This window comes from Hyposmocoma kahamanoa, unplaced genomic scaffold, assembly GCF_003589595.1.
Source record: "Hyposmocoma kahamanoa isolate Upper Pololo Valley unplaced genomic scaffold, ASM358959v1 182, whole genome shotgun sequence".
NCBI classification, from domain to species: domain Eukaryota; kingdom Metazoa; phylum Arthropoda; class Insecta; order Lepidoptera; family Cosmopterigidae; genus Hyposmocoma; species Hyposmocoma kahamanoa.
In genome coordinates this window covers 2,623,021-2,648,880 of record NW_020653713.1, presented here as the reverse complement: position 1 = coordinate 2,648,880, position 25,860 = coordinate 2,623,021, and the positions used below count along the sequence as shown (strand labels likewise).

Here is a 25,860-nt window from a genome sequence, read left to right as displayed (position 1 = left end):
AGAATGTCATCCACAAATATTTTAGTAGTGGAGTTAACAGTCTTTAGCGTGCTACCTGATTTTGTTTTGCTTGATTTTATCTGGTTTTGCTATTTGTAGGAATACAAATTGTTGAATATAGTAATAGTAATAATAACGCACACACTCGACATAGCCCCGCACTAGGGAAACCCTGTGTCGCGGGTGCCATGGACACACAAATAGACAATTACATATGAATATGAATTTTTTTTTATTGTGACTCGGCAAAATGACTGCACCGCGCCTGATGGAAAGTGCGAATACAGTCCAGAGATGAGAGTAACGGATGGAAGACATAAATATCTTCACTCCGTCACTATCATTTTGCCGGTCTGGCCAAATGCTTCTTCACACTACGTTTGAAGGACCCGATGTTATAGAGGGGAATACATGCGCCGGGAGTTGGTTCCACAATTTGATGGTTCGGCATAAAAACGAATTGCCAAACTTTTTAGTGCGGGACGGTAAACTGACCGTCCAACTGTGGCAACGCAGTCCGGCACGGGTGGTCCGCTGATGGAAAGGAGAGGAAGGGATAAGGTTAAATAACTCTTCAGAGCACTCACCGTGGTACAGGCGATAGAATACGCTAAGAGACGCTATTTGATTTGATCTAGTTATATGCAATGTTACATATATAGACAAATTGGTCATACTCTCGTGCTTTCAAAATAATATCTTTATGGAATGCAGTGCATTTTATTACCTTTAATTTAAATGCATATATATAGTACTAGTTTTAAATGTTTCGTTTTTATACATATTTAACGTATCTGTATATATTTACTTGGTAAGCCTTATTAAATAAATGAATACGTTCTAACATTTGAGTTCTCATTGAATTATCTGTGTAATAAATAGACTGTGCTATCATAACATAAAATTGTATATTATCGACAGTACAGCGCTAGGAAACCAAATTGGAAAATCTTCAGGGTATAATATTTTCTGGGCCTCATCTACTTAGTGGACTTATTAATTTAGACTTTAGTTGAAACGCAGAGCTCGGATTGAAATGATAGCGCACGAGACATAATCCTTTTTGCGAATTCGTTTAACTGTTTAAAACCCGTAAAGATTAGTTTAACGAGTTTTCGAATTAAGCCAATGCTATAATTTAGGACATTAACAGGATTAAGGTAGGGAACGCTTAACTGTAGGTATAAGTATTTATTAGTCAACGTTTTTTAAAGATAAAAGCGAACAGCTAAATTTTTACGTGAATAGCATAGATGAAACAATAGGTGGTCTATTATTTCAAGCAAAAAGTGAACAATACGGACACTCCCATGAAAGGACTTCAGAAAGCGCCGCTTTCAGTATCACAAAGAAGGTAAGTAGTTACTAAAAGGCGCTTCTTTCGCCAAATGATTATTTTTCTGCAAAACTAGCAACGTCATTACCGTTCCGCTTCGAATTTGTAAATGTTCTTGTTTTCGAATTTCGGTGTTCGCTATTTTCTGCCTTCGGGGTGTTTAGGCCACTGTAGTGACATTGCAAATTACTTTTAAACAGAAATTTCGCGTCTCACCGTCGTAATGACCGCGGTGGGCGTGCAGTAAACCAGGGCCACTAAAAGTTTTAAGTTCCCAACTTGAAGGGGGAATTCCGCAACATTCGCCGTGTAGCGGTATTCAAACTACGCAACCCGGAGAGGCTTTTTGGACGCGATTCCACTGCCGAAAAGCAAGTTCTGCCTCTACAACCTCACGCGAGAAGCGTAAATATGATAATACACCATTTCGCTCTGTTGTGACTTCCAAACTCCTCCAACTATTACTTACTGTATTTGGGAGCGTGGATGAGGCAGACGGAACCTAGTGCAGTTAACCTACATATATAGGTTAGAAACAGAAACAACGCGACGTTTCATGTACAATGTAAAGAAAAATCCACTAAATAACCAAATGATATATTATCTTGTGACACAAGACAAATCCAAATACTTGCCTACGTGGATTTAGTCACGTAATGGCATTTTCACACGGTAACAGTAATGCGGAAAGTTTCGTGGGTGTTTAGCATAACGTGTGCCGTGCGGTGCGGTGTGCGCATAGTTCGTGGCCGAATACGGGAAGAATGTACACGGCCGGTGAATAATGGCTGTAGCCATTCATAGGGAATTCGCTGCTAGCTTAGGCTATTCGTCTACTATTCTATTTTGCTGCATTATTACCAGAGCCATTGTGGGGACGCCAGTTTTAACCCCTTTTAGAAAATGCCCACCTGATTTGACATAGTTGCAATATATAACTTTTTTACGAAAAAACCACCCACAAAAGTTTGCCTATCTGATTTTTCTGTGTTAGTTACATGAATTTGCCAAGTTTTATTGAAATCGATTAAAGGAAAGTGGGTGGAATCCAATAAACCGGATTTATACCTTAATTTGCCGCCCTTAGAGGTGGAATATTTTCCTGAAATTTGAATGGGTTCACTGCTGAGGTACCGTTTTTCCAACAAAAAAGCATCACTGAAATCGGTTCACAAATGTGATGAGGAGTAATACCGTAACATGCACACAAATACCTTCTCTTTTTCAAAGTTCAAAGCATAAAGCCTATTTAGCATGAATAGTTCAAAGTATTAATAATGAATGAGTAAAAATACTGCACAAAATACGTATTCTCCTGTATTAGTGGGAGTCAAAGCTTTGAAACTCGCTGTCATTTGAAATTCACTGAAATGGATGGTCAGTAATGGCAGCCCAACTCTTTACACAGTGTTTCCTGACAATTACGTGATTGTGCCCCATCTAATGAAAATGTTATAATCATAGGAACTCGTGTGTAGTAGACATGTGGCCATAGAAAAAGCGGATGTTAAGAAAAACCTAAGAAAGACGTTTGTTACAGTGGAAATCCTCTCTCTTTATTGCATTGTGAGATAGGTGTGATGGTATTTGTCAAGTATATTACGATGCATTTCCCAAGTCAGCATCGGTACCATGAGTTCTCAGCATCGAGTATATACCCAGAAATAGAGACGAAATGTCGTTCAATTTGTTTAAAAACTATTCTGCCAAATCAAACTGCGCTCCGATTGGCCAACCCGAATTCGAAACAATTGATGAGTGTCGTCAATTGTTTCATTTCAAATCGACCAGTTTAACTCGAGATTTGCTATACTTAACGAAAATTTATATTTAATTACCGATGAAATGTGATTCCGTTTGTTTTGTAGAAAGATGTTTTGCTGTTTTTCCCACACCACCGAATGGAACAGCCCCCCATAATTAGAGATATTATCTTATTACAATAAATACAGAATATTTTCGGAATATACGGAGACGTACACACAGGTCAGTTGTTAGCGCTGTACTGTTGCAGCTTTCTAATGTGTACCATTTGACTGATGAGTTGCCAGGGATGGATGGACCGTGTTTCGTCTCTATTTCTAGTTATATACTCTATGGTTTCCAGCGACAGTTGTCACTAGCGACTACGTAAGATGTTTGCATTTAAAATGTTAGTTTCCATTGTGACCGCTAGGGTTGCTGTACAATTGTTTATACAAAAGTGTGAAGTAGCCTATGGTAGAGGCACTGAATAAAAAACATTGTTTTTTTTATAATACCAAGTGACGGGACGAACAATTGCGCCTGGTGGTAAGCGACACGCCTGTCCATAACATTTGCAGTGCGACTCAAAGCTTCTAGTCGCAAAGTTCTGAGGAGCAATGCCAAAGCGTCCGTCACCCTAAGGCTGCTAACAGATTGACAGCATGTCTGCAGTGAATGCGTGAAGTCATAACCAACTTCATGCCCACAAGTCAATCTGTTAGCAGCCTAAGACATACATAAGTTAGCAAGTCCTATGTGCCTATAATTTCACCAACACCCTTACCCTTCAAAACAGAAACGCAGTAATGCTCATATTGTTGCTTGGCGGCAGAATTAGGTAAGGTGGCAGTACTTACCTGGACGAACTCTTTCACAAGCAGCTCTACTGCTACTAGCTTAACTAAGCTTAAAACTAAGACAAAGAGCGGAAATCTTGTCTTTTTATCACATTGTAATATATATAGGCGTGATAACTTTTACATACGAATACATATATATACACTACTTGTTAACTTAGAACTAAAAACGTTGTACAAGTATACACACGGCTTGGAGAAGACCGACAAGTCCTATACTACTACCAACCAAAGTGATATGAACCTTCTATTATTCTTCCATTGTGGTGTTCCATGTTATGACGGGGCATGACAGAATAACAGCGAGGGCGTAATGAATATAGTCCTCAGAGGCTGAGTCATGGACCCTTTTGACATGGTTTTATTTTATTATTGTGTATGCTTCTTTTTTTTATTAGTTTTTTGTTTGAAATTTATGCATGCCGATTAAAGCCTATTTTAATTATTATTTTTTTGTTTCTTTTATTATTTCTATAAAGCCAATATTCATTAATGCTGGATGATAAACTTCATAAAATTTTACATAGAGTTTATAGAACCTCAAATGGCTTGGTTAATTCCACATTACAGTGAGAATGTTGAAACAATCACTTTGGAAAAACATATAAATTTGAGGATATACTGATTACTATACGGTGTGAAAACACAATTCATAAAAATTTTCACGATAGAAAAAAGTTCAGTAGGTAACATATACTAATGATTTTTTTTTTAATATCAACTGAACTAAATAGAACACGTATAGTATCCGATATACATTTTTCAACTCTTGATCTAAAATAACATAAAGGGGGAATTAAATCAATATTGCAACGGAGGAAATTAAAAAAATCTTCAAAAATCTCTTGTATAAGGGGTTGGTAAAGAAATGTTTGATCTTCTTGAAGAAGTAAAAAGCAAATGGGTAAAAAAAAATATTCGATTGCACGAGCAGAATTTCCCTTCCTTTAGGTAGTAATGCAGTAACGGATGCAAAACCGAAAAGCGCTTAATCTATTGAACGTCCATGGACAAAAGGATTTGTACTTTTTTTTTAAGTATTTTTTCTTTTATATGTAGGTAAGTGCATTTTATAATACCTTTATTTATTTCACATTTGCAAGTGTAATAGAACTGCAATTTTTATTAACTTTAATCAATTTTAGTATTTGTTTTATACAGAAAATGGCATAATCAATGTTATAGCATGAAAAATTTTAGATATTTTATTATATCATTAAAAACAATTTAATATTTTTGTTGTGTAATTTTCAATTTATATTTTTATTTATTACTTTGCTTGTTTTCTATTTTTAAGTTTTTAGCTACACCCTAACGGGATACGTGTATTGCAACTGTTATATAATAAACATCAGCATGTTTATTCAATCATTTATTTAATGATAACTAAAGATACGTGTTACAAATTATGCACTACAGAGAGGACGCCATGACAGGAAGTGTTGCATGCGCTTGTCCATAGACTACAAATATATTGGCACGTTTCATTGTACGTTCATATGCAACAGCAATTTTTATTATTTATCACTTTACATATTTGCTAATAAATAAATACTGAAAAAAAGTTTATATTTATAGCAGCACCTCCAAAGTAAACAGGGCGTTATTTTTAAGGGATTAAAATTACTTACGCCTACGAAATCACTTTGTTATGAGTTGTAGTTTAATGAAATGATTTTAAACTTATAACCAACTAATTTACAGTGACAATTCTGATAATCAACGTAGTTGTAAATGGAATTAACACTTTCAGTTACAAATCTTTAATAGACATGCGTAATTGAATATTTACAGTGTACGGAATATACTGAAGATATAGTGTGACCACAATGTCTTTTTCCCACATTTATTAAAAACTTTATAACGCAAAGTTGTTTCTTTTCTGACTTTGTTGTCGCCCGTTAGTTTTCAAGCCCGACCATAATGGCATTTCTTGTGGGAAAGTGACATGTGCGCGAATTATTCTATAAGTAGACCGTAATAGGCTGCCCGCGTCACTCGGCAGCGTAAATAAATAAAACCACTGTAAAGAAAATTTTTTACGGCTTTTGTTCAATCCGTATCGCGCACAGAGTTCTATTTAACAACTTCAAAATGCAATACTAGAATTAATAATATTTTCAAAACTTTTTGCAGAGTGCAGATAGCCGCTTTCAGCATATTGTATTTTACTGGATTGTCATTGAAATAAAACCAAATATTTGTTTTAATGGTTTTTAAATATAAAGGCAATGTATTAACAATTTCCTTCGGCAGCGTTTTATTTCTCATTCATACCTCTAAGTTATTGATATTCCAAGAATTCGCACATAGCGTTCCGCTTCCACATTTATATGGCGAACGGGCATCGAGTAGAATTCCCTGCCTGCAGACTTACTCCCTGAACGCTACAAATAGAGCCTTTTCAAGGCGAGAGTGAATAGGCATTATTTAGGTGTGCATACTCCATCTTCGACCTGATCATCACTTCCCAACAATTGACATGGTGAACAAAAGCGCTCTATTTTTTAAAAGAAAAAAATATTATTGAGTGACAAAGAAAAATAAAGGAATTGACTTCGGGTATTTCAAATTGATCCTGTGGCAACACTCACGTGTGCTATACAGCTATGTATGATAACTTCAAACAAACCAGATTTTGAAAACTTTGTTATTTGGCAATGTAAATTCATTTGTTAATATCGTTTTGCTTTTGTTCCAGATGGCACCACTGCGAATGGGGTGCCGCGTTGCGGCATTCCTTACCTCCAATACCTTTTTGGTAAATATATTCATATTTTTTAAATAAATTAGAACACCACATCTATTAACTATATAAACCACCTCACTAGGTACCGTAACTGACGTTTTGGTCGTAACTATTTTACAAGCAAATATATATATATATACCTAGTCAGGTCATAAATTCTGTCACATGTTTAATATAAAATAATTGAAACAAGTTTATTCATTATGTAACCATTTATATACCAAAATGAACTTAACAAAACATTAATTAACCTTAACAAAATATAGATTCTTATGACACTAAAGTTTATTCAAAATGACCTCCGTGATTTTGAATACAGGCTTTCAATCTGCGCGGCCAGTTGTCTATCGCAGCACGAACGAGGTCCATGTCAATATCGGCGGCTGCCTTAATCAAGGATGTCTTGAGTGACTCCAAATTGGGATGAGGCTTTGAGCACGCCTTTTCCTCCAAGTGTTGCCTGTATCTTGTAATCTAACGGATTCAAATCTGGACTGGAGGAGGGCCAGTCTTCGTGCCGGATGAAGTCGATTTCACGCGCCGCCAGCCAGTCTTGTGTGCTCTTCGCTCTATGAGCTGGCGCCGAATCTTGTTGGAATACCCAGTGCCTGTTATTGAACATGGTATGCGAAACAGGTTCCACAAGGTTCGTCAGGACTGTATTTTGATACACAACTGCATTCGTTTTTACACCTTTCTCACAAAAATGTGTTTTTCTTCGATATGCCCGAAGCCCTAAGTCTTCATTTAACACCCTTTTCACCGTGGTTCTGCTTAACCCCATCTGAAGGGCCAACAGTTTCTGCTTACGTTTGGGATTTCTTTGAATTCGCGCCTTCACAGCTTTTATCACTGCTGGAGTCCTAACAGACCGAGGGCGACCACTTCTTGACCTGTCATCTACACTAGAGTCTTCATTGTATCGTTTGATGGTACGATAAACGAATCTTTTGGTTATATTCAAATTTTTCAGTATGTCAAAAATTTGAATTGGCGCGTAACCGCAACGATGCAACGCAATAACTGCAACACGGTCTTCTTTAAGCGTCCATTCCATATTTAAAAATGAGTAAAATTCTAAAAAGTATACATTTTTATTTTCATGAACAATTCGAAATTCGCTTTTTTGTGGCGAAAAACTTTTTTGTGGCCAGCATTCTAAAAGAAACGTTTTTACTGTGTGACAATACTTATGACCTGACTGTGTATATATATAATACATGGCACATACATGGGCACGCGTCTCTAAGGAGACGGTTTAGTCTGCAACGCTGGCCTAATGCGGAGTGACTGCGAACCTCCTTCAAAATTTTTTTTATAATACCACGTGACGGGACGAACAAATCGTGTGCCTGATGGTTAGCTACACGCCATAACAGTTGCAGTGCCACCCAGAGCTTAAGTCGCAAAGATCTTAAGGCTACTGCCCCACTACGCCAGTTACCCTGAGATATAAGATGAGAAGTCCCATATGCCTGTAATTTCAAAAGCCCCCATGCCCTTTAAAATTGGAATACAGTAAAGCTGATATTAGGCTACTGACGATTGACTGCATGTTTGCAGTTAATGCGTGAAGTCTTAATCAACTGCACGCAGCCGAAACCTCGACTGCAAGAAGTCGGTTTCGACGTCGGATAACGACTTCACACATTAACTGCATGAAATCGAGATCGATACAGTTAATCTGTTTGCAGCCTAACTGCGTGACGGCAGAAGTATGTAAGGTGACAGTACTTTCCTGAACGAACTCTACTGCTACTAAAATTATTATATTGAATCAATAGAAGCACAAAAGTAGTACCGTCCATGAAGGGGTTAAGACACAAACGGTCACCCACTGGGCTGTCACCGCTCTTTTTTATCTCACATTAACTTTAGTCATAAACATAAAATAATTATTCCTCAATTCAACGTAATATTTGTAAACATGCGTGTTGACATTAGAGCACAGATATTGCAACTCAATTATAGGCATATTAGGGGAGGCACTCACTCGAAGATATCTAAACCAATCATCTATTAATTAATCGGAGAAACCTCCATGTGCTTACGTAGGTACATAATATACATACATGTATTTAATATATGTGTGATTCACTATGTGTTGTGAATTATCTGTTGATTGTTCGTGAGAACACTAAATAGTTTGCGGTACTAAACGGATATGAAGTAGAATTTGCAAGATGTACCTTAACGTATTAAATGAACAAGGAATATGGACGGACTTGCACCATAGTAGAAAAGGAACAAGTAGGGCAACTCCCGCCTGTTATGTGTACAACTTACAGGTTATTTTTATTTATTTTATGTGACATCATTTGAAAAAAGTAAAAATGTTCATCTCAGCCTTCTCGTGTTATATTAAAACAAACCTTTGTTAAATGCACTATGTACCTACTGACGTAACTACGTATTGTCTATAAAAATGGATGACAGGTAATTTTATCTAAATTTCTATTTATTCGTAGAGGGTTGTTAAGGTACTGTTTGGGGTAAAAATAATAAATGAATTATTTTTATTTTAGGAAGAGTAAAAGGAAATAAAAAATTATGTTTAAAATTGAGAAATGTTGCGTTGTCAACAGCAAATCTTCCTCAAATTCAGTTCAAAGATATTTACACGAGGATTGGTATCCTGATTAATAAATAGAAATTACGTACTGAACAATTCTGAATTTGAGTCACTCTTCCACTGTTCGGACCGCCACGAACACCGAACGACCGCTTCAATTTGACGCGTGAGACGACCCGTACTATGCAACGCGTGTGCACCGCTAGATTATGCGAATGTGTGCGTAGTGCGTACATACATGCCGCGCTGTGTTTTGTACATTATTACGGAGTTGCCATATTGGTCTTATTATACTATACTTGCACTAAGGCGTTGGTTTATCATAGATTGGATTCTTCAGGATAATATTGAGTAGTTTTTCTGGTGAAATTACTGGGACATGGAACTTGTCAACTTATGTCTCAGGGTGACGGGCACAATGGCAGTGCCCCTCAGAGCTTAGGGATTTAAAACTTTGAGTGGCACTGTAACTAATATGGACCGGGGAGTCGCTTACCACCAGACACGACTAGTTCGTCCTGTCATTTGGTATCATAAAAAAAAGGTGAAAACGTTGTCTATCGATCTAGTTATTGTAATGTTATGGTAAATACAGTGGTGTTGTACAGAATCGTCTGTTTGTATCCTAGAGGCATACTGCAAGAAAAGGAAATAACATTAGCTTATTGTACGCTACTATATATACTAGTTGACTGAAGGAGGAATGGTGAGGGTGGAAGTAAATTGAAAAGTTACTGCGAAGCCGTTAGAAAACCGAAATGCGGGCCACTTTTCTGCGGTGGTGTTCGTGGTGGTTGCTTGAAACAAGACTCGTCTAAAAAAACAACACAACCTCAAAAGTTATCTGTATTAGTTACCGAGGTTTAATCAACAATAACTGAAAAGCATATGGAAATCCTCGTTAGCTTTTGTACATTGCTGAGGAGATCCTCTCTGCCATTTCCATCACGAGATCAGCTCTAGACACCATATCATTCTATACTTTCATTGGAATTACTTCTATGTCTAGTTTTATTGAAATCGGTAAACGAAAAGTGAGTGGTTCACCTTCCATCTTAGAGTGGAATATTTTCATCAAATTTTGATGGAGAAAAAAACATTGTGGATTATTAAAAATCACACAAGTAAAGCAAAATAAGGTTAAACTCCAGAACACTGTACATTTTTACTTTCACAAATACAGACTCGTGCAACCGGCATTTCCCCTTCGAATGAACACCCCTTTCAACCCTTTAAATAAACACCTTCCTGAACTATCAATCAATACGCAAAACATAATCTGATTTTCCGTCTAAACCAGAATAACACAGATTCCATGCGTCATTAGAAACAGTCGGATTTTCCAAATAGCCACAATGTTTTCGAATGCACCTGATCCATTCCCGATTTCAGGAGACACCTGTTTGAATACAATGTGTATAAAACTGGAGGCCAAATTTAAATGGAAATGCTTCCCCAATAACCAGTTTTAAAATACCCTTAGCAGCTGGTTGAGGTTAGGTGGACAAGGTTCAATATGAAGTGGTAATAGTTACGATCGCGGTTCATTTGCCCACAAACGCCGGTCAACGAAGCGTTATGCAGATTTCAAAGCGCTCGCCCGTGCTATGTTTTCAACGCTCACAAAATGTTCATCATTTCCTTGAATGGTTTTCGGATTTTGTTTGCTATAAGTCAAAACTAATTCATTGAATTCTTTATAAAGTTGGGTAAGAAATTCAGTGACTTTGTTTGCTTTCAGTGACAAAATCGCGACGATCAAATATAAAACTGTATACGTTATTACAATGAGATTCCGAAGCATATATTAAGATTATCATTTCCTAAGTGTAAAAACTACATTGAAAATATTTTGATTGAAAAGTCATATTACAAAATTGAAGACTACGTGTTAGATAAAGATGTATGGAAAGACGACATGGCTCCAGAATCCACACAAATTTGATTCAAAGTCCATAGCATTTAAGTTTATTTGGAAAGAGCAATAGACCTAGAGTTTCTTTTTATATATTTATTTATTTAGGCACATCAACAGGTAATACATTATTACATTTTACAGATTAATTATATTCTAAGTCATGGTCCGATGTTATTACCCACTACAGATATGCACAACATTGGCTATAAGCAATAACAATATTTACTTAACACTAACGCAGGCTACTAACACCGAAAATTTAAAAAGAAATAAAAAAATTGATGATAAAATTAAAGAATGAAAAAATTAAAAACACAATCAACTCAAATTTGCCAGTTTGCGCACAGTACTGCAAGACCCAGCGTCAATAAGACCCTCCGTGAATCCGAATGCCGACCTAGGTTAGTTCTACACGGGGGAATACAAAAAATCTTTCGTACCTTTTGCCTAGGATAACTATAAGGAACTGAGATTTGGAGAGATTCCACCAGCACACTACATTTTATGCATCCACTAATAACCTTGGAAAGGAACATCATCCCCAGAGTAGCTCGACGATCCCGTAACGAACACATGTTGTAAAACCTCAAGCGATCTCCGTACGGCTGACGATGAGATTGATATGATGTTTCTTGCTCGTTCTTCTCAGGGAAGTCAGCGTAGTGAACGAGCAGTAGCTTAAATATGACGTTTTCAAGTATAAATTTATTTTACCTATGGAATAAATGATTCTTTCACTTTGACTTTGAATAAAAATTTATAACGCACACAACCATAGCCCCTCACTAGGGAAACCAAACGTCCCAGGTGCCATGGACACACACATAGACAACCACACAACACATCCAAACTCTAGAGAAAAAAACGTTCGCCCACGAGGCAGTGTTACCAGAGCTATGTTCACTAGAATAGAATAGAAACCATTTATTGCAACGCCACAATATAAAAAGACACAAAAAAGACTAATATAAATAATAACAGAAATACCACAAAAAAACAGCGTAACAACATTTAAACTACAAGTTACATAATGGTATATTGACATGTGTGCAGCTGTGGCGTATGCAAAAGAATCCCATTCAGCTAAAGTCACAACCAAGACTAGACTGTGACACTGGTTTTGAAAGGGCCCTGGACTAAAAACTAAATACGATATCATTGACTTACAAATAAATGGACGACGGGTCTAATACAAAAACCACGAAAAAAATGTCTCAAGTCAACCTATTTAAACGTAGTGACATTTAAAGGAATATGAAAAAGCTAAAACGTTGAATTTAAATTGTAATGTCATCGCAGTACTGTCTAATTTTGCTTGCTTCGCTGTCAGTCGAACAAACGAAGACTAAAGCGTGAATGACGCTCTGTATACGATTTTAACGCCCTATAAATTCGGACACTTTTTAGCGCGGACCCGACGTCCATATAATTGTAAGTCAATGTACGATATGTACTTTTTTAATAAATTTTCTTAGGAGTGCACGAAAGGAGCCTGTCCGCGTCGCATGACGTACCATTCCTTTCTCATACTTATAGTACAGTGTAATGATCGGCGACACGACAGCAAGCCTTACAGTGTATGCCATCCACACGATAAGATGAAGATGAATAACTTTTCTTATCATATATCACTTAACACCTAACTCAGAAATGTAGGCCTCACAAATATTTCCCCGGCCCGGTAATCGAACCATGGACTTTTGCGTGGCAGAACAGCACGGTCACCGTCCGCCCACAGAGGCAGATAAATATTACATACTTGTATTCTTCCGCTTGATCAACTCTCGTCACCTTTACATTTATATCCTAGATACACTCTTTATATTAACCATTGACTTACAAATAAATGGACGACGGGTCTAATACAAAAACCACGAAAAAAATGTCCCAAGTCAACCTATTTAAACGTAGTGACATGTAAAGGAATATGAAAAAGCTAAAACGTTGAATTTTAATTGTAATGTCATCGCAGTACTGTCTATTTCGTTTGCTTCGCTGTCCGTCGAACAAGCGAAGACTAAAGCGTGAATGTCGCTCTGTATACGATTTTAACGCCCTATAAGTTCGGACACTTTTTAGCGCGGACCCGACGTCCATATAATTGTAAGTCAATGATATTAACAAAATATTTATTCTTTACATAATAGATTGTCCGGCGCGTCGGTACATCACTATTATCGTTATTGTCATCTCGATTTATCGCGTAATTGGCAAACTTTATTCGATGAATTCATAATTCTGCATTAATAATTGGCTTTGTCTGTAGGAAATCGATAAAGTAAAACTCTGGAATTAAACAGTAAGGCCTTCTTTGAATATAAAACATTTTAAGTTGGTTTGATGCAGATACTTACCTACTGTTGTTGTTTACAAATTTTCTAGTAGTATTTGTATTATGTTGATGGAATTAAATATAAAATAAATTTAGTAATGGTAGAGCTCCGTGAAAGAGTACGTCTAGGGAAATTTATTTATTTATTTATTTATTCTTAGGAAGGTTTACAGCATTCTTTAATATTAATTTATAAACTAAATGTAAACTTATAAGCCTATTAAAAACCTTCACATATGAAAATCTATATACAAAACATATGTTAACACTAATTGCTAATCCTACATACGCATACGCACTTAAGTTTAATTTAGTTTAAGTCCAATAATAATATTAACGACATAATATATAAATATCCAACTATACTATTTAATACATACATATATTCAACATAATAAGATTTATATACCTACTTATAATTTGAGCATACCCACCATATCTAAAATATTTACTAGTTATTGCCTTTTAAAATAATTCAAACCCACAGTTCTCTTTATAGATGTAGTGCTAGAAATACTGCCACCTTATCTATTTCAGAAGCTGTAATTACTGCGTTCCAGTTTTGAGAAGTAAAGGTGCTGGTGATATTACAGGCACATGGTGCTTGTCAACTTATCGTCTCAGGGTCACGGATGCAGTGGTAGTGCCCCTCAGATCTTTGCGATTCAAAGCTACTAGCGACACTGCAACTTTATGGACAGGCGTGTCGCTTGGTATTTTAAAAAAAGCTTATTTTTGAAGAAAAACCAGTCCCGTCAGCCTGAGACATAAAGTCGATAAGTCCCACGTGCTTGTTAAATTACCAGCACCTTAAGCCCGTTTGCACGCTGCAGCCGATTCTATACAAATCTAGAAAACTCAGACCCACTCCGGTTGTCGCTTATGCACTAAGACCGATTCGAAGCCGAGAAAATACAAATACACCTACAGGTAAAATGATCCCTGTGACATTCGGAACCGTCACTTTTCGGGGGTCTACTCTCCATTTCCGTCCGACATCCGTCCGAAACAATTACTGTCAAATAAGTAATATTCGACAAAATTAAAAGACAAGTATCAAGTATGAAGCTTCATTCGCATCACGCGTCTTTTCATTTGGTCAAGTATTGCTTATTTGGCAGTAATTGTTTCGGACGGAAATCAAGAGTAGACCCCTTGATACGAATTGGACGTAGTGCGTAGACGCTCTAAGGGGTGGTTGCTACTGGTAGCCACGTTGTAGCGTCGACAGACAGACTTCAAGTCCAGTCGGGTCGTAGGATTTCTCTTTGTATTTGTTCGATTTTCGTATCAATAACAAAAAATGTGCGTTTTTTTTTATAATACCAAGTGACGGGACGCCTATGACAGTTGCAGTACCACTCAGGGCCACTGCCAATGCACCCGTCACTCTGAGACATAAGTTGACAAGTCGCATGTGCCTGTTATGTCACCAGCATCCTTGCCCTTCAAAACCGGAACACAGTAATGCTGACATTACTGCTTGGCGGCAGAAATAGGTAAGGTGGCAGTACTTCCCTGGACGAACTCTTTCACAAGGAGCTCTGCTGCTAATATATTCGTTAAAACCCGGTTTCTTCTGGAAAATTCAAATGAAGTCAGCGACCGTAGAGTTTAATAACATTATAACGATATTCCGAATGTCTCTCGACCTAATTTCCGAATACAGTTTGTAATTCGTCGGTCCGTCCGTCGCTGTCTCGCATTTTTAATCGCCGGCACCCTGGAATTTGGCTGCTAATTTGAATAACGGTGGGGTTGATTTTGGGTCCCGCATTAAACGGTAAGAACGGTTAGGATAATAGTGGCTCTTGATTTTAATCCAATTTGCATTTTAAAGAGCGTTCGTTTGTTTATTTGTCTATGGTGCAACTTGGGCATATAGAGTCTACTCTTAAGTGTTAAGTGTTGACTGACTGGAATGTTTAAAAAAAGTTTTGACTACAAGAAAAATAAAATAGCACATTGCGTTTCGGCGTGGAAAACGTTGTGATGACAAAGAGAAAGGTAAGATTCGCTTATTTGGACATGTAGCAAAGATGAATGAAAGAAACAGTGTTGCCATGATCCTCGAGTCGAAAATTACATTTAGTTACCAGAAAAAAGCCGGAAAAGTTACATTTTTCTGCAAAAGTTACAATTTATAAGTTCGGTTTTAATAAAAAATTACGCCTAAATCTGAAAACTAAAAGAAAATATACGCTCAAGAAAATCAAGCTATGATCAGTAATTGATTGACTTCATTTTGTCTGCGCCATCTCTGAGTTACTTTATCGTTCCAATAACTGCGTTCATAAACTATTTAGGCTTCACAATAACAAATATCTTTGAATTTTTTAACTGCCTCCTTGGCCGAACGGTTACCATACCGGACTGCCACGCAGAGGTCCCCGGGTTAGATTCCCAGGCCGGGAGAAATATTTGTATGGCCTACATTTATTTCTCTCGTGAGTTTGGGTGTAATTTGTGGTTGTCTATGTGTGTGTCCATGGCACCCGCGACACAGGGTTTCCCTAATGCGGGGCTATGTTGAGTGTGTGCTTGTGTGTGCGTTATTAATTAACAAATGTTAAAGTCGTCAAAAGTTACTAAAATTGCCCTAAAAACAAAAGTTACTTACATGTTGTAAAGAAAAAACTTCCATAGATTACTCACAGATGGCGCTACGGCAAAAAAATCCTTTAAAACCAAAAACAAAGATTTGTAATAAACGCATAGAGAGAATAACGTCTCTGCTGACTCGATCTGTAGCTCAGTTGGTAGAGCGGTGACCCTGGTATAGCATGGACGCCGGTTCACGTCCTATCAGATCAAAGATTTTTTGTGTTCGATCTTTGTATTAATAATAATAATAATATAATATATATTTCTGCCGCCAAGTAGTAATGTCAGCATTACTGCGTTCCGGTTTTGAAGGGTAATGATACTGGTGAAATTACAAGCACATACGACTTATGAACTTATGTCTCAGGGTGACGGGCGCAGTGGAAGTGCCCCTCAGATCTAGCGTTTCCCATTTGGTGGGTCGCGACCGGGTACCGGGCCATCAAAATAAAATACCGGGTCGCAACATTCCCGGCAAGTGGAAATGGAACTAGACCTCAGGACAAAACTTTCGTCATTTTCCGCGAACTAGGATTCTTTAGTAAAAAATAAGCAGCAGCTTCATAAATAGGCGATACCGAAATAATATTAGTAAAACATTTTTACTAACAATAAATGTGTATTATTTTACTTAATGTAACCAGCTTGGGTTTCAAAGAATTGAGTGGGTCACGAAGAAGCAGTATGAAAATTACCGGGCCTTGGCAGAACAATGTCAAAGTCAAAGATCATTTATTCCATAGATAAAAGAAATGTACACTTGAAAACGTCACATTTAAGCTACTACTCGTTCACTACGCTGACTTCCCTGAGAAGAATGAACAAGAAACTCTAGGGATTGCTCTTTTCAAATAAACTTAAATGCTATAGAAATAAACTTTGAATCAGATTCTGGAGCCACTTCATCTTTCCATACATCTTTATTTAACACGAAGTCTTACATTTTGTAATATGACTTTTCAATCAAAATATTTTTAATGTAGTTTATAAACTTAGGAAATGATGATCTTAATATTTGCTCCGGAATCTTATTGTAAAAACAGTTCCCCGTGTAATCTCAGTACAGAGTACTAAAAAAACCGATTTCAAAAGTACGTGGAATTACATATAATTTATATTAAAATTTTATTAAAATCGGTCACCGGAAAGTGCGCAAACCCGGATTCATCCCCTAATGAAAAATCGGTTCTCACTACTCAAAGTATATTGACAGAGAAAAACGTCTTGAATTGAAGAATAACAAAATCAACCATTAACATAATTACTATTTATAAAAATGAATCTTCTTATGGATGATTTTCTTCAAATTAAATGGGACCACTATGGAGGTACCCTCTTTCCAACATAAAAAGAATCGTGAAAATCTGTTCACAAATACCGGAGTTATCGCGTAACAAACATACATACAGTCGAATTGAGAACCTCCTCCTTTTTTTGAAGTCGGTTAAAAAGAGTCATTAACCTCGGTTAAACGAAATCGTGGTACCATGAGTTTGGACTTACCTCTAAGGTTAATATTATGGATATCTTCTTTCTTTGTTTGGGAAACACTGGTGGGTTTATCGCACCTGATAGCGCGCGATTCGTTAGTTCCGTCACTTGGCATTGTTAAAAAATGTACGCTGATACTGTAGTCAACAACTTGTACGCGAACAGCAGGATTTACTTTTTAATGTAGTTACTATATTTTGTGTCCGTTACGTTTTGTTTCAGTTCCTAATAATTGCCATTGTGAAAAACTACGATAAAATGCATTCCTTGCGATTCATAAGGATTTTTAATTCCTTTCCCTTTTTCCATCTCTTTAAACACGCAAGGCAAGTCCCGCCAATACAACTTAATATTAGTAGGAACTACTTCTATAATTGTTTCAACATGTCCGTCCCAGCAAAACATTTCAGATTTCATTGAAAACTCGGTACAATTTAACACTGTTACGAAGACTGTTGTACAACTGTAAGAGGCAACAGCGACAGTCTCAAGACAAAGGCGGCGTCAAGTAAATAGGGGCTTGATGAAAACTCAATTGGATAGCCCAGTGTGGCACTTGGCTGCGAATTGCGAGTTGCCCGAACAATGGACGGTACTTAATTTCTGTTGCACTTTGTCTTCGATTTAAGAAATACGCTCTCGTCTAATCTAATAGGAGCAACGATATCTTCAGGATGATTTACTTTTATGCGGAATACTTTAAGGGTAATTCTATCTATCAATACGAGTTGTTCATTTTTACTAGGTTACGGTAGCTTTGAACATTTAATATGTGAAATTCGATATGACGTATGTGTACATATCGCACTTCTACTACAATACTGTTGTAACTCAAAATATGTGAAATTTAAGATTATACTATTACTTTTTTTATTTTAATACCGTGACGAGGCGAACAGGTCGCGCTGATGATTTCTGAACTTTCCCTACGTCCTTATAATAAAATATTTTGTCCAATAAAACGTAAAGGAAAGAATTCGTATAGTTTGTTTGTGAAACAAAACAACAAAAGGTTTATTAACCGACTTCAAAATAAGAGGAGGTTCTCAATTCGATTGTATGTTTTTTTTGTATGTATGTTACGCGATAACTCCATTTGTGAACCGATTTTCATGATGCTTTTTTGTTGGAAAGAGGGTACCTCCACAATGGTCCCATTTAATTTTGAAGAAAATCATCCACCTCTAAGTATTAGGGTAGGGCTGTTCACGCATGAAGATTCATTTTTATAAATAGCGCCTAAATTTTATTATAAGGAGCAATTACTTTAATGGTTGATTTTGCTATTTCTCCAATTCAAGACGTTTTTCTCTCAATATACTTTGAGTAGTGAGAACCGATTTTTATTATCTCCTGTGTCAAGTTCCGTATAGTGGCGAACTAGGGGATATTTCAATAAAACTTGGCAAATAGACTTAATTCCACGTACTTTTGAGGTCAGTTTTTTTAGTACTCTGTACTGAGATTATTTGAAAAAACAAATGTACGCGATATAGATCCGTTAAAATGGTTTCATGTCCTATGTAACAATCTCAAACACCTAAGAACACGATAATTAAAATTAACATTATGTTATATTCAACAATATATTCTGTTAACAATTCTAAGTCGTAGAAAAAAAATGTGACTTTTGTCATACCGCACTGCTATTTATTACAATAGTGTTATACCTTAAAATATGTAAAATTCAAAATGGTACCATTATTGAACGTAAAATTTATAAAAAAAAAACACGTCAATAAAACTGTCTTTGGAATATTTTAAGAAACAACTAAAAGATATACTTAACTCAAAAGGAGACACGCTTTAAGCCCTGACCAAAATAGTCCTCATTCAAAAATATAAAATTGTTTTTTCTCTTTTATTTTTAAATATGTTTGGCAAGTAGGAAATTGTTTGTAAGAAACTATAACCTATACACACATTTTAATTATCTTTCACGGGAAACGAGTGACTCGTTTTTCGTCGATTCTGAAAAAGTACACTTTTCCACTTATCCACTATTATATTAACAGTGCGATATATTACCGACGCGCGATTTTCAATATTATTAATACTAATCATTCGAATGGGCAAATCGTACGCGTAAGTCGAATCTAAACACAACGCCCCTCCTGTCAATCGGTTGAATGCACGACTCGATGTCCATATCAAAATTTCTCTGTCCCTGTCACATTTACGGTATTTACCATTACCATATGTCAGAGAGGGTTAAGCAGATATGCTCTATGGAATCTATTAATTAGTAACGAATGATCATTCAGATCATTCGAATTCGAAAATTAGTGAGTTACTAATTTGTCATTCGTATTACAGGATTAGTAATTACTAACGAGTGAAATATCGATTTGCAATCGCGACTCGCTATCAAATATAAGATTTGAATTTGTACAAAAAACGCAATAAATTCTAAATGCTGCTCAAACTTGCATTATGACGTGCGGCATACCACTCGCTTTTCTGATGTGGCCCATGCCCAAAGTTATGTAATTTGATATCAATTATAATAAGTAGTAATAGATAGGCACACAATCAATATAGCACTAGGGAAATCTTGTGTTGCGGGTGCCATGGACACACACATAGACAGCCATAAATTACACCCAAACTCACTATAGAAATAAATGTAAGCCATACAAATATTTCTCCCGACCCGGGAATCGAACCTTGGACCTCCGCGTGGCAGTACATGCATGGTAACCGTTCGGCCACAGAGGCAGTTATACATATATTATATGTATAATTATAGACAGTACTTATATCTTTTTTAAAATAACCACCCAGTTTCGTTCTAACGTCTAAGTTTTCTGTGAGTTTTTCTTTTGTGTTAAGTGTTTTCAATATACAACAAAAGGGCGTTTTCGTAGCACAACATAGCAGGCTGGTAGGTGTGTTAGCGTGTAGGCGCGTAGGCGTGTAGATCCTCATGTGTAGCACACATGAGAATCGTAAAGTGGTGAGATAGCTATGCAAATCCCATAATTGCTTGGCCGGGGCGAAAAAATTGCCCGATCATGCGAGGGGTTTCTTCCTGGTTGTTTTAATAATTTTTATTTATAAGGCGTCTGTGTATTTACGGGAATTTTTTTTTATTTTTTTATTGTGACTCGGCAAAATGACTACACCGCGCCTGATGGAAAGTGCGAATACAGTCCAGAGATGAGAGTAACGGATGGAAAACACAAATATTTTCACTCCGTCACTATCATTTTGCCGGTCTGGCCAAATGCTTCTTCACACTACGTTTGAAGGACCCGATGTTATAGAGGGGAGGGAATACATGCGCCGGGAGTTGGTTCCACAACTTGATGGTTCGGCATAAAAACGAATTGCCAAACTTTTTAGTGCGGGACGGTATTGAACTGACCGTCCAGCTGTGGCAACGCAGTCCGGCACGGGTGGTCCGCTGATGGAAAGGAGAGGCAGGGATAAGGTTGAATAACTCTTCAGAGCACTCACCGTGGTACAGGCGATAGAATACGCTAAGAGACGCTATATCCTAAACCTAAAAGTGTAAAAATCTAATCACGTTGCATTTGCTACAGATTTTTATCTATGCTGCACGCTGGACTTTTGACTTTAGACCACCGTATCGTAAATTAAGTTTTAATAATGTGTAAACAACAAACGTGTAAAGTGCCCAATCCGCATTGAGTCAGCGTTGCGGACTATGGTTTAAACCCTGAAAGGAGGCACGTGCCCAATAGTGAGATGCTAAAATGGGTTGATGACGATTTAAAAAAACGTACTTAATTTAAAAGGTAGGCGCGCTGTTAAGACACTCCGAAATATTTGCCATGAAAACTTACAAAACGTATTTTAAAACTTTTTCGTATTTATTTATTTATCTAGAAGGAAGACAAACGGCTTAAAACTTAATTAAATAATAATAATAACAACGAAGAGCTATTTACAAATCTTCACAAATATAAATATAAAGAAGAACCTGGATGCACTATTTAGATAACTTATTACATAAAACAAAAAGACTACCTCATAGTTATAAGCCTCACTATGGGCCAAAGAAGTGACTACTCAGTGCTCTCCTCGTCGAAATTATCACCTAGTTACAGTAGTACACAGTACAGTAATTACAGTAGTGCTCTCCTCGTCGAAATTATCACCTAGTTACAGTTTTCATAGCATTTCTTAATACTATCCCGATCAACACGTACTATTTTTCTTATTACTCCAGTCAATAAGTGGCCATGTAAACGGTTTGGTTCACACATATTTTTTGTATGACTATGTTTACATAAAAACACGTAAGCATACCAAAGGGGCGCTTATAAAAATTGCACACAAGAATACACGTATCATTTTTCATAAAATTGGCTTTAACGCCTTTTCTTCCCCGAAGTATCGATAACTTAGATGTTTTAAGTCCAAAATATCGTCCAGGAGTAGATATTAAAGCCATGACTCGATCCAAAATAAAACCTATATAGCCTATTATATAATCCATATAATATACCGAAATAGACTAGATATCTAAATTTGTTCCTGAATTGTCTTTGAAGCAAAGATGCCCGAGCGACCGACCGAATTAAAATGCAAAAATCCCATTTCAATATTTTATTTGGTTTTTACGACAACCGTTAACCGGGAGAATAAATCCATACTTTAACTTGCAGTATTTTAAAAAGCCGATCGAAGCATTCGAGCACAGATTATCTGACTACATTCAACGTAGACCCTATATCTCCGTACTTCTAAATCTTCTACCACTTTATCTTCTATATTGGTATACCATAAGAATTGTAGCTCAGAGCTTTTCATTCACGTTAAATAGATAGCGCACAGAAATCTGAGTGGCCGTCTTCGACAATATTCGCATTCTATTGAAATGTGAAACGACGGCCGACTGGTACGAAAAAGGAAATTCGCATATTTGCATCTCTCTCCGGTTGTGAAAGGTTTAACATCATTGGTGTAAGCGAGAGAGCGCATGTCGATCAATCGTTGAATCGCCCAGACAAACAAACGGAGAAAACCAAAAGTTGACGCGACACAACTTTATATACAAATCACTTCTCACATTGTAACAATGGAATACAATAAAATATAGATTTTCTTATAAGTATATGTATTGCTGTTACATAAATGTTATATTTAAACCATTTACTCTGTGTGAATATGTTTTCTGCATTGTTTCAGGAAAATGTTCACGTGAATATTACTTTAATATTAAAATTAGTTTTTGTGTTCTTTTCAGGTTCTATTAATGACACTGGAACTGCTTGCTTTTGGGAGCGGCGCGGCGGCGCTTGCGAACTGCCCAGGCGGCTGCAACTGCAATGATGATACCCTCGTGGTAGTGTGCGAGGAGAGCCGTCTCGACGTGCTGCCCATCGCCCTCAACCCCTCCATCCAGCGACTCATCATTCGCAACAACAAAATCAAGACCATAGATAGCTCCATGCAGTTCTACACAGAACTCCAGCACTTAGACTTGTCCCAAAACCACCTCGTCAATATACCCACGAAAAGCTTCGCATACCAACGCAAGCTCCAAGAACTTCACCTCAACCACAATAAAATATCCTCGGTAACAAACACGACTTTCCAAGGACTGAATTCCTTGACAGTCCTCAATCTAAAGAGAAACTTTTTAGAGGAGCTCACCAATGGAATATTTGCCACGCTGCCTAGATTAGAAGAACTAAACCTAGGTCAGAATAGAATATCAAAAATTGAACCCAAATCTTTTGCGGGTTTATCTGCACTGAGGATTTTGTATTTGGATGACAATCAATTAAACTCAGTGCCGACAGTGTCCTTTAGTCTTTTAGGAAGTCTTGCCGAGTTGCATGTAGGCTTAAATGCATTCTCTTACTTGCCAGATGATGCCTTTGCTGGTCTTAACCGACTCGCAGTGTTAGATTTAAACGGAGCTGGACTCTCCAATATAAGTGAGAACGCATTTAGAGGACTTCCAGGATTAAGAAGTCTTAACCTGTTCGGAAATAAACTAAGCACTGTGCCAACACAACAACTTTCAGGCCTTACGAGGCTGGAAGAACTTTACATCGGACAGAACGACTTTCTCAGCTTGGAAAGCCATTCCTTCAAGGGATTAAAAAATTTAAAACTGCTTGATATAACTGGAGCAACTCAACTACAAAAAGTTGGTAAGGGTGCGCTTGAAGACAACATAAATTTGGAGACAATCGTCCTATCTAACAACAAAAAGCTGTCAGTTTTAGAAGACACTACTCTTTTAGGCCTCCCGAAACTAAAACATGTTACACTAAGAGACAATGCCTTCATATCAATAAGTGAAGCAGTTTTCGTTGGTAAGGAATTGAAACAATTGGATTTAACTGATAATCCCCTACTCTGTGACTGCCGACTCTTCTGGCTGCAGGAGCTTCTCAACGAAAAGAGTAATTTCACACAAATTCAGTGTGCCGCTCCAGAACATCTGAAAGACAAAAATTTGAGGGCCTTAAATGCTGACGATTTAGGTTGCGTAGTGCACGACAGCAGGCAGCAAACTATAATCGGCATTGTTGTTGTCGCTTGTGTAGCTATACTAGCAACCCTAGTCTTGATACTATACAGGTATAGAAAGAGCATGCAAGAGAAACTCAAAGATTACAAATGGAACAAGGGTAGGAAAAACTTAGAATACCATAAACCAATATCGACGGAAGAGGACTGCATAGTACGCGGTATCCATCCGTCCCAGTACCCGGCCCCGCCCCCGCACGCACCCGGCCTTAGGCCAATTCCGGTAACGGAACTGTAGCTAGAGCTTTACGCCTCTCCGAGCGTGTTCTTCATGTCAGGCGGCCAGGGTTCGGCCCGGCGGTCTCAACGCTCGGGAGGCGGCGCCGGCGGCGGCGGCACGCTGCCTGCGAACGGCTTCACATACATTGGAGGCGACTCGCGCCCGCACCAGCCGCTCACTCTTAACAATGGAGCGCCGGCGCACCACCAGCTCAACAACGGCTCACTACGCTCCTTGCCAGATAAAAAGAACAATCGGAATGGCGTCGTTTGTCACCCCGAAAATTTCCAACGCAACCTCGACACCCGTTATTCGAGAAAGCAGGAAAATGGGTATATGAGAAATTCAGAAACCATAATCGGCTTCCCGCGGGATAGAGAGTATGAACGCGAGCACGCGGACTACAGTGAGCCGGAGTATTCAATCATCCCGGAAAACGGGTACGGTAGGCCGATGGATGACTATCCACGCTCCTGCAGCCACTCCAACACCTTCAATTGTTGAGTGAGTGAAGCTATAAACTCTTCAATCGTTTGTGATCTTGTAATTCTAGCAATAAATCTTCATTCCATATAAGTTTTCTACGGACGGTTATTATAATGGGAGGTAGTGCTCTAGAGCGGTTAGTGATGTTAGTTTCGGGTTCGGTGTACGTACGACCAGTGAGGACTGTATTATGTATCGTATTCGGTTAAAAGAGTACCTTATTTGTAAATTATAAATTTAAGTAGGGAGGTTCTATTTTTCAATAAGATGTCGGGGAGGGAGGTAATGAAAGTGAAACTTTCATTGGACACACTCGTACAATGTACAGCTAGTCGCGTAGGGGGACGTATTTGGGGCGCTCGTAAGGACTCCCGCTACGACTATATTATTAACTATATACTTATGTACATCATAAAGCATGTGATTTGTAATTTTTTCTACCAGTGTGGTAGTTTGTATTTTTTATTTTGTACAAAAAAACCATTCCATAAGAAATCTTTTTAATGTCTAATATTTTATTTATAAATTAATAAAAGTAAGTGTGAGTTAAATAAGACACCAATATGAAGAAAGAATATTAGATTTAACGATTGTAAATATATTTATACTATATTGAAATATTTATAAAATTTAATACGATCTTGTTCTTCTAAAATTATAATAAAATTATTTCTGGATTTTAAATATTGTATGGTATATGGTTTGCTAAATCGACTGAATACGAGATTTCTTATGTCTGTCACTATTGCTATTACACTGAATTCGTATAGTGTAGGAACGCGGCACCCATTGTCTCCAATATGTACACTCTAAACCATTTCATACTGAAAATTAATATTGTATTCTTATTAATATTATCATTAAAAGAATGTCATATGCTTCTCATTACCTTGTGATAATTAATTCGTATTATCAGTTTTTTTTAATGTGAATAATACCTTATTTAAAAAACTTAGTGATCACTTAATGGTTTCAGCTTATTGCAATTCCCTGCAGGATCTTAATTGAACCACACGACATTTCCTATTAAAAACTA

At 37.3% G+C, this 25,860-nt stretch overlaps 1 protein-coding gene across 2 annotated transcripts in view; it reads left to right on the top strand.

Annotated features, from left to right (window-relative positions):
* Positions 1-25,344, top strand: part of LOC113226189 (leucine-rich repeat-containing G-protein coupled receptor 5-like) — a 357,361-nt gene extending 332,017 nt beyond the window's left edge. The window contains exons 5-7 of one of the 2 annotated variants that reach the window (XM_026458727.1): positions 6,641-6,700; positions 22,803-24,272; positions 24,357-25,344. In XM_026458727.1, the coding sequence (XP_026314512.1) occupies positions 6,641-6,700; positions 22,803-24,272; positions 24,357-24,842 (2,016 nt within the window). In that variant the 3' untranslated portion in view covers positions 24,843-25,344. Of the gene's footprint in view, positions 1-6,640; positions 6,701-22,802 lie in introns of both variants that reach the window. The other variant, XM_026458726.1, reaches the window with a different exon arrangement.
* The last annotated feature ends 516 nt before the right edge of the window (positions 25,345-25,860 follow it).